The sequence below is a fragment of the Rhea americana genome, unplaced genomic scaffold (assembly GCF_003343005.1).
Source record: "Rhea americana isolate MKP2758 unplaced genomic scaffold, rheAme1 scaffold_27, whole genome shotgun sequence".
Classification (NCBI taxonomy): Eukaryota; Metazoa; Chordata; class Aves; order Rheiformes; family Rheidae; genus Rhea; species Rhea americana.
The window spans coordinates 6,224,655-6,236,990 of NW_028186390.1; the positions used below are offsets into that span (position 1 = coordinate 6,224,655).

The following is a 12,336-nucleotide window of genomic DNA, read 5'->3' on the forward strand; positions in this document are numbered from 1 at the left end:
CTCTGGGGCACTTGTGTCTGCAAATCAAGCTCTGGTGCACTGGGCTGTGGGTCCCTCTCTTCATCCCTCTCGGGCACCTGTGTTTGTACATCAAGCTCTAGCTCACCAGACTGTGTGTCCCTCTCTTCATCCCTCTGGGGTACCTGCATTTGCACATCATGTTCTGGCTCACCACGCTGTGGGTCCCTCTCTTCATCCCTCTGGGGTACCTGTGTTTGCACATCAGGCTCAGGCTCACGAGGCTGTAAATCCTTTTGCATGTCAGGGGGGTGAATCAGGACTGATCCTTCACTCTCCTTGTCTGACCAGGACACCAGTGATGCCGCATCAGGCTTGGATGACAACACTTGCACCTCACTCTGCACCTCTGGCTGGAGAGCAGCTGTTTGCATGTCATCCCACAGGTCCTCTGCGAGGGTGATTTGCAAGGCTGTTCTTTGTAATGTTGGGCACTCTTCTGTCTTGCTGACCGTGCTGGACACATCTGGAAATGTGCTACTTGACTTTTCGGATTGCTGAGCCACAGAGGCTGCTCCCAGTGGGGCCTGACTTAGTCCATGTCTCTGGGSTTTGTTAGCCCCGGATGCATCAGTTCTCTGTTTCTTCTCACAGGTCAATCTTTCAACYTCTTTCATGAACCGAAGGCACAGCTCTTCTTGCCATGGCAAAGCCACACACTGGACAGCCACAGGGAGCCCCACAGCTCCTTCCACAGTCTAAAACAGATAGATAGCAGAGAAGCATGACAGGAGATACTCAAAGGCTGAAAATCAAGTACAGCTCCAAGCTTTGGTGGAAAGAAGGTCTCCAGGATATTAACAAGTATACCACAGAGCAGGAGCTACACACAGGAGCTCTATCCTGACCCAGAGTCCCCAGGGAAAGTCAGGGCCACCTCTTTTAGAAGAGGGCAGAAGTGGCTTCTTGTCTGGCAGCCAGACCAGACCCCAAGTAGTCCCATAGCCAGCAAGTCTTTGGCATGTTATAGCCTGATCACATTGAGCTGGTTTGGTGGCATAGTCCAAACACTTTCAGACAGAGTCTTGTCTAGTATCTCCTGGCAACTGTTTGCTGTTGGTGACACTAYAACTTGTTGGATTAGCCAAGCCTTTAACACTAACACCTCAGTAAAGGAAGCCAAGTAGACTCCATATCCTTAAATAGCGCCAGGTTTGGCACCTGGAAGTATCTGAGGTTGTCACAAAGCCTGCATGACCCCATAGTCCAGTGTGGGATTACCAYGATCTGATGAAGAGAGCTCTGGCACAATGAGCACTGGGCTACCTAAGCCCTGAAAAGGACCCATTTTTCTTACCTTCCTCAGCTTCTTGTGCCAGGGCTCATCCAGGTACCCGCTGTAAAGATGCAGCTGTTCTTCATCTGCCTCTGTGACTGTGGTGACGGGCACAACTCCCGCAGGGAAGTTGAGGATGTTGTACAACATGGTGGAGGACAGAGCATCTAGGCAAGATGGGGGGAAGGAGTGGGAGATCCAGGGGGCACATGTAAGGCCTGTGATGTGCCAAAAACACTCTGAGATGGACTCACATCRTGCTGCTTCAAACACAAGTGGCCAAACCACGCACGCAAAAGTAGAACATCCTAGAGCCAGAAGCAGTTCCTTATACTGGCTGGTATTAATGGTAGGCAGGAGAGGGCACCTAAACCAGCTAATTTATCTCTTCAGTCCCCCTGCTTGAAACCTTCCCAGTAGCTGATATATTTTTGTTGTTCAAGATCTTTAGGCTGTGCCCATCYAAGCTTTCACYTTGCCTTAATGTCACCTTTTGAGAYGTCCTCTAACCCTACAGACAGGATGAGAGGGGAGGGCTTGAGTTACATGGAAACAAAGCTATGATTYCTACAAGGATTTTCTTGGATTTCTCTACCTTCAAAAGGGTTTGGTGAATTTCCAGTTGACCCTGTCCATACATCAGCTGCTCTCTGAGGCTTACCAAGGTTTGTCTCCATGTAGCCCAACGTGAAGGCCGGTCCCAGCACAGGGCACAGTATAACGTCCAGGTCAAGGTTCTTCCATCGGGTGATGAATTCCCAGCGATAAAYCTGGCCAGAGAGAGTCAAGAGGTTGTTATGGATTCCTGGATGCACCAACCTCCTCCTCTCTCAAGAGCTTGTGGTGCTTTGCAAGCTCCACAGGTGATGAGAGGGGTACAGAGAAGTGCAGACCAGCCCCACTGGGGGCTGCTGACAAAGACACACACTACATTGCAAAGATGGCTTCTGGGAAATCTTTTCCTTCCCATAGCTGTAACAGCAAAATTGTCCCCTAAGAAGCAGCAAAAATCGATTTTGCATTTTTTGCAAGAAATATGAAGCCACCTGCGATTCAGAGCACACTGTTTCCTGCATAGATGGAGACCTTACAGAAATCAGGGACCAGGATTTTATCTGTGGATGTCACACAGCAGCCTGAGGACCTATGTGAAACAGCCACCACACCAGTGGCGAGAGGAGCAGGGGTGATATTCACCACATTCAAGGAGTCCCRTTACCATCATGGCAGCATGAAGGTCCGCGAGTTCTTTCGATGAYCTGCAATGAGCCAAATGCAAAACTGTGTTGGTCACTGAGTGGGTATGCGGCTGGGCAGAGGCCAGTCCGCACCATGCCTTCCTGGGGAAGGASGGAGAGTGTGGGCAATGCAATAAAACCACTAGCTCCACATACAAGCAGRTACCCTGTGCTGCAGCAAAGCCCTCCTTAACCTGATCCTCACACTGCAGAACGGGCCCAGSTGAAAACTCATTGCTCCACATTTAYTGTGGCTCTGTAGCCACATAGTGATTACAAGAACAATTTCTGGAGCTGTGTTTCCTACTAGCAGGGAAAGRAAATCCYAATCCTACGATTGCTCTTATGTCTGCTACTTGTGCAGTTGCCATCTGGCTAATCCACCCATGGGAACAGTCGTTCCCAAGCAGAGGGACTGACCAGGACTCATCCTCAGCTGTTCTGCTCCACAGTATGCTGCAAAACCCCCTTCTGCAGCAACCTGCACCCACCCTGGGGTCTGATCCCAAAAAAGGCTCTTACCGCACTCCACATGGCATGTCCAAATAGCTTGCGAAACACGGTGACTGCAAAGGAATGAACAGCAGCTGTCAGGACAAGATGAGGATGTCYGTGGCTGCAACAGGGCTGTGATTTACTCCTGGAATAAGTGGGCTTGATCTCCAAGCTCCCCTTCCACATCACATGCCAAGCCCTTCTCCTGGTGTCCTCAGCTCCTACGCACTTTCTCCAGTTGCAGCCACCCGCATGCCAATGCCAGACCCCTGCACCATTCTGCCGCCTCCCTGGCTCCTTTGCCTGCTGCCCTCCCCCACTGCCTTTGCTACTGTTCTGCACATCACAGCCGGGACCTTGCAATGGGTTGCGTTTTGCAGCTGGGGAGCTGAGGCACAGAGTATGGTCTGCCTTGATGAAAGGCTATAGTGAAGCCAGTGGCAGAGCTGAGGATGCAGTAACCCCAGTTCACATGCAGCAGCTTTAACTACTAGGTAAAATTCCTGTCTTATTTTGAAGGCTACTGCTAGCAATAACCAGAAAGACATTTGCTTTGGCTTTTCAGATAAATTAGAGGTCCACGTTGACCATTCAGCTCCTACCCCAGGCTCCTAGTACTCCCAGATTAGCTTAATCCCAGCTCCTTTTTCAAAGCTGATGATTCTGAGTCATCAGAAGAGCATCAATTTTTGGAAATGAGGAGGGAGATAAGAGGCACAATCCCATAACCCGGGAATCAGTAGGCTTTCAGAGGGCCCAGGCTGTGCTGCACAGTTCCTGTCTGACCCTGGGCAACTCTCTACAAAGCAGAGTCCACACTGTCAGGTTATTGGAGCTTGCCTTAGGTCCATGCTGCTTTCACCTTGGTTACTGCTTCACTTTGGGCCAACCTTTCACTGGAGTATGGGGCCACCCTGGTTCAAGCCCACCACCACCACCCCTGCATCCTTGCAGTGCTGACACAGGTGGGTCAAGCCAGGCAGCTCCAGCATTCAGATTCTCCTTTGGTTGATGTTGTTGTGCTCCTTGGAGTAACTCAGGAACCCTGGAATGGACCCAGCACCATCTCTTCCTTTTGAGAGACATGCAGCACCTGAGCAGCCCTTCTGCACCCAGCTGGAATGTGGTAAACAACAGGCCACTCACCAGGGGCTTTGTGAGACAAGCCAGGATCTTTCTTAGCACAGCTGGGAGTCCATCACAGCGGATGGAGTGGCTGCAGCCTGGCTCCAGAGAGTCCAGTTTGCTTAGAGGAAAAGACAAGAGGAGGTGGGCAGGAGTCAGTCCCATCGCTGCCTGTGAATCAAGTCTCAATCTCTGATTTATTGACACTAATGCATGAGCAGAAATCCTGTGACCAAGAAAAGCCTCCACCTGAGTGAGTCCCACTACCTACTGGCCACCCTGAGTGTTGAAAATCCCTCTGTGACGCCATGCTCTGGGACTTCAGTCCCACCAAACAGCTCATAGTTAAGCAGAGGAGCCAGTTAAACAGGGAAGGAACTAATTGTCCATCCCCACTCAGGCTGCAGTAACAGTCTAGTCATCCTATTTGTCTACACCGAGCRAGGGAGTGGGACGTTTCATCTAGGTAAAGGCCCACAGGAGCCAACAAGGAGCCGACAAGATGTTGTCGCTGTTGATCTTTTAGTGCATCAGATGTGTCGCGGCCTGCAATGCAGGGAGCCATCCCATCTCCCCACAGGCACCTAGCACCCTTTCCCTACTTGTTCCAGGTAAAGAGGTAGGAATGGGATGTGTCAGCCATACCACATGTTTGCAGAAGCAGAGCCACTGTCAGCAAAGAGCCCCTTCACAAACAGGCTGTTCATTGCATAGTCAACACTGGGAGGGACAAAGGGGATCATCTGGGAGAGGAAGAGGACAGAAAGTCAGTAAGCAGAGCTCAGAGTTGATTTCCTGTATCTAGGAGGTGGGTTTCCTGATGTCTAATAAACAGTTGAGTATACCCATCACCCTTCTCTCTTTGGGAATCATTATGAAATCTTCTCCCTTCTCCCCTTCTTAGTCTATATCCCCAAAACCTTTAAGACCTTCTTACCTTGGAGGCTTCAGCATCTCTATCAAAGTGGAGTAAAAYTGGCTGAGGAGTCCAGTAAGAGAAGGAAAGGGTAGACAGAAATGCACATACACATTCACCCACACCCAAAGGGCCCACCTAGCTAACCTACCGTGTGTCCAGCCTCCTCCAGCAGCAGCCGGGTCTCGTGGACAGCCCGAGTCATGCAGGGTGGGAGAAAGAAGTAGCCATCCAGGGAATAGAAGCCAATTCGAAGAGGAGCATGGCTGCTAAACACCTGTGAGTACAAGGACAAGGAGCTGTACACTGGCTAGGGAGAAGCCCAAGGTGAAAGCCCTACCCAGAGCCTAATTTCCTCTACATTATCTTCTCTTCCATCCTTCCTACTATCTTCCGCCCTCAACAGTTGTGGTTTGTCTCAGTCTTTGAGGAGTTCAGTCCTAGGATAGCTGTGGGGATCTCAGCCCATGGTGCCAAGGATTTTGGCTTAGGTGGGAATCTAACAAGCATTACTTCCATGTGTTGACCCACCACTTTTTAATGAACTACCTCCATGTTGAAGGGGATAGGCGGCACGGTAGGGTCCAAGCGGAACATATCTTCACACAAAAGTGCTCTCATGCACAAGGCCAGACTGTCCACGTCTCTTGCTATTGGCCCCACCACACCTGTAGCTGCCACAGAGAAAAATATACACAGCTTCTAGGCCAAATACCTGTTCCTCAGCTAAGCTGGTAAAGGTCATAAGACRTGTCCAGGGTGGATCTGCTACTAACCACACAAAACTGTCCTTTTTCCCTTCTCTCCTTCCCACCTCCCACAACCATCAAAGAAGATTTTTTATTATGCAGCTACCAAACAGAGATAGGAGGTCCATGAGATCTAGCCCCCAGGTTCACTTTACATGGCCTCTGGAAATATCATCTTTTGCATATGTGTGTCCATATATTGCCGATTGAGCTGACAGGCATTTTTTTTTGCTAGGGCTGAGAAGGGTTTTCCACTCCCACTGCAACAAAACCAACATTGCCTATGGACCGATACGCTCTGTGCCCTTGGCAGTTCAGAACTCCATTATCTCTTCTGCAATGAGCAGGGAGGGAAAGGTGCTTCCTTCTCCCTTGCCCCAGACATGAATAGAGAACAGAGGCAATGCTAGTGGGAAGAGCTGGCCCATAACAGCCAAAACACTGCTTGTCATTGATTAAATGGAGATTGTAAAAATAAATGGGAAGGCAGGAAAAGATATCTTGCAGAGAGTATCCCAAAGGTGATCGAGGCTAGGGAGAAGCATAAAAAGGGTGCTACAAAGGTGTTATTCTCAGTGCCATAAATGCTAATTCCTGACCCTAAGACCTTAATTGTTAACCCTTAAACACCCACAAGGATCAGACTCCTACTGACTGAAATGAAGAGCAGGCAGGCAAAGAGCTTGGTTGCTCCAGGTGGCAATTTCCTTTGAMAAAGATGAGCTGTGAAGCCATCAGGCCACCCTTGTTCTCTGAGGAGTTCTTATCAGCACCAATAACAAGTGTCTTCCTTGATTTTGAGGTCTCCATACTCTGAATCTGACTYACCTGTTTGGACATGATGTAATGGACCACTAACTCCCCAGTAACTATGGAAGAGAAAGAAACACATTTTTAAATACAAACAACAGCAATATCACCGACTTATGGACAGAGGCTGAGACAGAGATTAAAAACCTGCCCCTGGGGAAAATGTCTAAGGTTTGTGATCAGGAAGAAAGTCTTGTGGGCAGGGCTGCCACTAGGAGCCCTAGCTGCTGGTGGTCTCTAAGACACTGACAAAACCCATAGTTGTTCCTGTTCTCCGATCTCTGGCCACTGGGTTGCTTTTTGGCTTGCCTCCTGAAGGCTGTGAAGTTTCTCTGTGGATGATAAGATATACGGCTTGGACATTTGGTGGTCCCTTCCAGACTAAATGTCAGCTTTTCTGGGTTCGCTGAGCCCAGTGATTTCTCCTGGCCCTTTGCCTGGCTTTGGAGGGCAAGGCTAGACAGCATCCATCCCATCTGCACCCCTTGAGACCAACCTCCTCCAGGACATCTCTTCTCGAAGGGTGAAGAGCATGCTGAGCACATCATCCTCACTCTCCAAGGGGCTGGCCAGACGCCAATTAGGAAACACAGACTTCCAGCAGGACCAGCAGGGCAGACCCCAGAACCTACCTGAGCCTGTCGCTTGTGGGTTTGAGCCCGCACAGCCCACAGAAGCTGGACAGCAGGCGGATGCTGCCACCAATGTCCAACCCAAAGCCCAGGATGGAGCCTCCCCCTGCAATCAGAGCTCCTTCCCCTCCAGAGCAGCCTCCAGGGCTCTTCTTGTGATTGAGAGGGTTCAGCGTCTGGCCATAGATGGCATTGCTGCAGTCGTAGCTGGGAGAGTTCAAAAGGGACAAGTTAGTCACTGGGAACCTGCTCATCGTCCCCGCTGTGGAGGATAGGGGGAGCACTCAGTCAGTGGGTAAGTTCAACTGTTTGAGAACAACCTGAGTAACTGAGAAGTGGAAACATGGACAAGCTGGCCAATACAAGCTTGCTGCTGACAAATCTTGGCCCCTCTTCCAGCAGCAGTGCAAGCATAGGGGAAAACAAAGYCCACACGGGATCACGAGCTCATGAGTGGAGAACAGAGGGAGAGAGGAGGCTGGGCCTTTGCTACCATCCTCAGTTCGGTTRCATTCACATGACGGAGCATCAGTGGCTGCAGGGTGGCCAAATAGAGAAGTGTAGGGGGCAGAAATGGGTGCACCTTGAACTATGGTTATGCCAATAGGAAGGCCCTGAGGTGGCTTCAAATTCAAGGAAGGGGGACAGAGTCTAAGCTGCCTGGTCTGTGAAACCCCACAGAGAAATCAATGCCTGGTGTATTGCAGAGCAGCTACTGAATTACACTCTTCCCTGTTGCCCTTCTCCTGCTTCCTGAAGCAAAGGTCTCAGCAGTGCCTCAGAGAATTGAGGCATTTTTCTACCARTCTTCAAGACCATGTCCCAGGACAAGCTCCACAGGGCTAAGCCAGGGACAAGACATGGCCACCRTTAGGGGAGGAGGTCCCGCCAATTACTTGATCATGCATTGTGCTGTGTTGGTTTTCACGAAGGGGATGGCTCCTTGGCTCCTCAGCACTCTCACCAGCACGCTCTGCTCTTGCTCTAGGAGGCTGGACTTCTGTCCTGAACCACAGATGCAGCCATAGCCCTTGAACCAGAGGGCAAACACAGAACTCGTTAGAGATACAAAGTGGGGATACAGCATTGCTGCTAATGAGCAAKCTTGCAGGCCCTACTTGAGTGGAAAAAAAGAAACCATGTCACCAGCCCAAGGCTCTTCCTCAAAAAGAGCTTGACACTCCAGAGTTTTAGCACCAGCATGTAACTGCAGTCAGATCAAATGGGCCTTTTTTCCCTTACTCCCAGTCCCAGGTTCAAGTGACTCTAAACACTATGACACTCTCCCCATCTCAGACTTCTGCATGTCACTCCTCTCCTTTCCCCACTGGGCATTTCCCCTTCTGGAGGTCTAACTTCACCTCTTTTTCCCCTCACCCACAGTAGGCTTTGCTYACTCCTCACACTTCCAACTATCCTCTTGCTGTAAAGTCATGACTCTGAACCCTTCACCTTTCTGCTCCTACCTAGTCCCACTGGAAGACACTGATACACCAGGCTTTGGAGTGGGACCATTTGGAGGAAGAAGGTTTGAAAGGCAGTTGCTGTGGAGTCCCACAAAAGACACAATTACTGGAGATAGGCACCATGGTGAGGTAGCCACGGAAATCAGTGCAAATTCCATCAATCCAGGGAGCAAAATTTGCCTCTTGAAGAGGTAACCAGGGTTGGGAGCTAAGGGATCCATGCTGTAGTTCAGTGCCTTGCCTACAGCCGGAACAGGAGGGAAYTGTCTTGGGGAGGTAGCAGTTTAGGGTTTATAGCATCTAACCAGTAGGATGCTGTGGTGAGCAGACACAGGAAAACCCCATCATAAATCAGTCTTCTTCATGACGCAGCATGTGCACTTCTGCCCAGCCCTGATGGCTCACTGTCTCTTAGCTCCACACACTGAGGTTCCCAAATAAGGGGACAAGGGGAAACACCTTGCAAGCCACATAATCCTTAATGCTGATGGGAACACCATAGAGTAATCCTTTCTTCTGGTTTCTCATTTCCTGGATGCGATGCAGGCAGCTAGGAATAAACGCTGTCACGCAGTTCACCTCCTGGTTGACTTCTAAGGCCTTAGCATGGAAGCATAAAACAGAAGAGAAAGGCCAGTCACCTCTTTGGTCCATGCAGCTCACTGTCCTGAGCTTATTCTTTAAGGTTATGTGTGAGCAAAAAGAGAAAACCCACAACTATCTTCTGGGAGATTCTCTGCTGTCTCCTCTTTGACCTAAAAAGTGCTCCATCACAGGGTTTCCCTTTGAAGGTCCCTTTGAAGGATCTTCAGAAGTTGAACACTTCATCTGATGGATTGTATCTGGGCCATAAGCCCTCAGCTGACAATCTTCCTAACTGATACCTGAGRTTCATTCAGCCTTGGAAGAAAGCAAGTTTTTGCTCACAAAAGAAATTTTAAACACATCACTRTCTATCTTGAGCTTGGCACTTGTGATGGTTAATGCCCCTGTGGGGACCTGGACTGGATGTTCTTGACCCTTTCCAGTCTGGTGCTCCTGCTGCAGTGGAAGGCATGCAAGGTGCCCTGCAGGTACACAGTAAAGCAAAATCTGTCCCTGTATCAGAGTACCAGTCCTCTGCACAGGCAGAACAAGGGAACCAGGGCCATTTCTACTGGACAGGTGACAAAGAAAAACTCAGGGAGATGGACTTCATTGTTCTACAGTCAGAAAATGAGCCTCTGTAGACTGGGGATTTATCTGCTGCCTGTCCTGCATAGCAGGGCTGGTCCCTCACCTTCTCTATGTAGGAGTAGAGGACACTCTCCGGAGACAGGGAACCTTCCTTCAGTTTCTCCACCAACTCCGCCAATGGCAGCGACAGGATATGGCTAGTCTGGATGTCCGGGTTCTGCAAAGGTGTCAGGAACAATTTAACTTCACCCAAATGAACTCCTGTTTATAACAATCCGAACAGAAAAACAGGTTCACATTGAGAGTCAGCCCTATAAAGGCTACACTGCTGCTAAACCAGCTGTGCTAGGCATTGCCAGCCTGAGGCAATGCCAGCAGTGTTTGGAAAATCATACTGATTGAAGATTGAGCTGCAAGTGAAGGGGAAGAGGCTGCGTGGAAGCAGGAATGATTTGCAACTAATTTAGGACCTGATTCAGCCAGTATTAGGTCCTTTCCTCCAGCATGCATGGAGCTAGTGAGCTCCGGACCCCCTTGCRCTCCCTGGTGTGTAGGAAGCAAGGGTCCTGATGAGGAACATGAGATGCAGGTTGAGTAAAGGAGCTTGTGCAAACCTAGATCCTCTTCCCAATCAGTTCCCCTCAGCTCTCCTGGTGGAGAGTACACACGAGTGCTCCCTAAACCGCTTCAGAGCAGAGTCCACCAAGCTGGCAAAAACTACCTGTTCAAGCTGCTATGGTAACTCAGCTACTTCAGCTTGACGCAGATTAGGGAGCAATCAGCCATACCTCTAGCCAAGCTCTGGAGGCACAGTGAGGAAGACTAGCATCTTTTTCAGTCAAGGGTGACTACAAAGCAAACACACGTCCACAGCCTTGTTTGAATCACGCCATTTTCTTGCAGAGGCAAAAAGAATCAGATGTGACATTACCTCTTTCTTGAACTGCTGGACAGCTTTCTCCATCTGCTCCAGGGCCTCTGCATGGTCCTTAGCTCGGACAAACTTCCTCTTCTTCAGCTTTCTCACGGCCCAGGTGAGAGCCATGAGGGCTGCGGTGGAGCTGCACACCAGGACGGGGATGGCGCAGGGGTTATCCCTAAACCCGGAGATGAGCTGCTTCACCTTCTCACAGATCATGGCGGCAAAGCCCTCTCAGGAGTCAGCAACCTACAGGGAGAGGACAGAGGGAGGGAAAGAGGCCACTAGCTGCCGTCAGTGAAGCTTRGACCTGCCTCTCAGTAACAACAGGCTGGACAACCCGTGGGGAGTGAGGTTGGACCCACTTCACCTCCGCAAACTGGGGCCCGGGTGCTTTCTCCTAGCTGGGCCGTGGGGCTCCACTCCGTGGCACATCAGTGCCTCCAGGCGTCGTGCCGGCCAGCGCGGTGTCCCCCCCACCGGAGCACGGTGCCACGGGGCCACGGGCCGGCGGTGCCCAACTGCCCGCTTCCAACTGCCGCCTGGAACCCACCGGACCGGAGCTCCACGGCGCTCGGGGCTCCCCACGCTCCCGCAAAGGTCCGGGGCTTGCCACCATCCTGCACGGCACATCGCCCCCCGCCGCATTTATCCCCCCCAATTCGCTTGCCCGGGAGAGGGGAGAAGGTGCCTGGGGGGACCCGCGCACCAGGCTCGAAGCTGCTATGTTGTTTTCTTCCTTCCTGCAAGCTGAAAAGACAGATATCTTTCCTGTGTGAGAGGTTTTAAGCTGGACTAATAGTAGGGAGAGGGTACAGGAGTAATTTTCATGGGACTGCAGTGCCCGTGGATGCTCATGCTGCTGACTGAGCCTCCAAACCCCACAGCCAAGAAGAGTGGGGAGAAAAAGGAAAAAAGAAAGCAAAACAGTGGCTGGGAAATAAAAGCTGTTACTGCACGTTGCCTCTTGACTCCAGATAACAGGGAGATGCTTRTCCTCAAATACAGAGCAAGAAGCTGCGAGCCGTGGGCACAGAGAGGGCTCCTCRCCCGAAGACCCGCACCTGGCTGAAGAAGGCCTCTCACACCACAGGCTTCAGCCTTTCCACGTCAGATATTCACCCGGCTTCAGTACCCTCTGGCACAAAGAGTCCCAGGACACTGTGAACGTGCAATGCGGCGTTTCCCCCCTCTCTCCCCCCCCCAGCCAGCATCTCTCACCAGCCACCGGGGTGCTGCCAGGGGAGCCCTGATGTCCTGACGGCTGTAGCAGCCAGTGACCTGACAGTAACACCAAAAAAATCAGGTCTGGGGGTATGTCATTCTCCATGACGTTTTCTAGCTCAGCACCACATCTGCCAGGGATGGCTTAGGCACTGCCGATCCTGCCAGGAGACAGGAGGACAGAGAAAACATCCCAAATCTTTCCCACCAGGTTTTCCATGACCCTATAGAGGACATCTAAACAGGACAGCTTGAAATATTCAGGCATGAGCTTTTACAGGCAATGAGGGTA

The 12,336-nt window shown here is 50.9% G+C and overlaps 1 protein-coding gene across 1 annotated transcript in view; it reads right to left on the reverse strand.

Annotated features, from left to right (window-relative positions):
* LOC146594155 (vitamin D3 hydroxylase-associated protein-like) overlaps positions 1–11,039 on the reverse strand; it is a 12,019-nt gene extending 980 nt beyond the window's left edge. Inside the window, exons 1-14 of the mRNA XM_085308195.1 lie at positions 10,833–11,039; positions 10,005–10,118; positions 9,185–9,325; positions 8,156–8,289; positions 7,260–7,466; positions 6,646–6,686; positions 5,618–5,742; positions 5,220–5,345; positions 4,798–4,895; positions 4,174–4,273; positions 2,492–2,509; positions 1,956–2,064; positions 1,316–1,461; positions 144–716 (exon numbers count right to left, since the gene is read on the reverse strand). Of these exons, the coding sequence (XP_085164321.1) occupies positions 144–716; positions 1,316–1,461; positions 1,956–2,064; positions 2,492–2,509; positions 4,174–4,273; positions 4,798–4,895; positions 5,220–5,345; positions 5,618–5,742; positions 6,646–6,686; positions 7,260–7,466; positions 8,156–8,289; positions 9,185–9,325; positions 10,005–10,118; positions 10,833–11,039 (2,139 nt within the window). The remainder of the gene's footprint in view (positions 1–143; positions 717–1,315; positions 1,462–1,955; positions 2,065–2,491; positions 2,510–4,173; positions 4,274–4,797; positions 4,896–5,219; positions 5,346–5,617; positions 5,743–6,645; positions 6,687–7,259; positions 7,467–8,155; positions 8,290–9,184; positions 9,326–10,004; positions 10,119–10,832) is intronic.
* Positions 11,040–12,336: the final 1,297 nt, after the last annotated feature.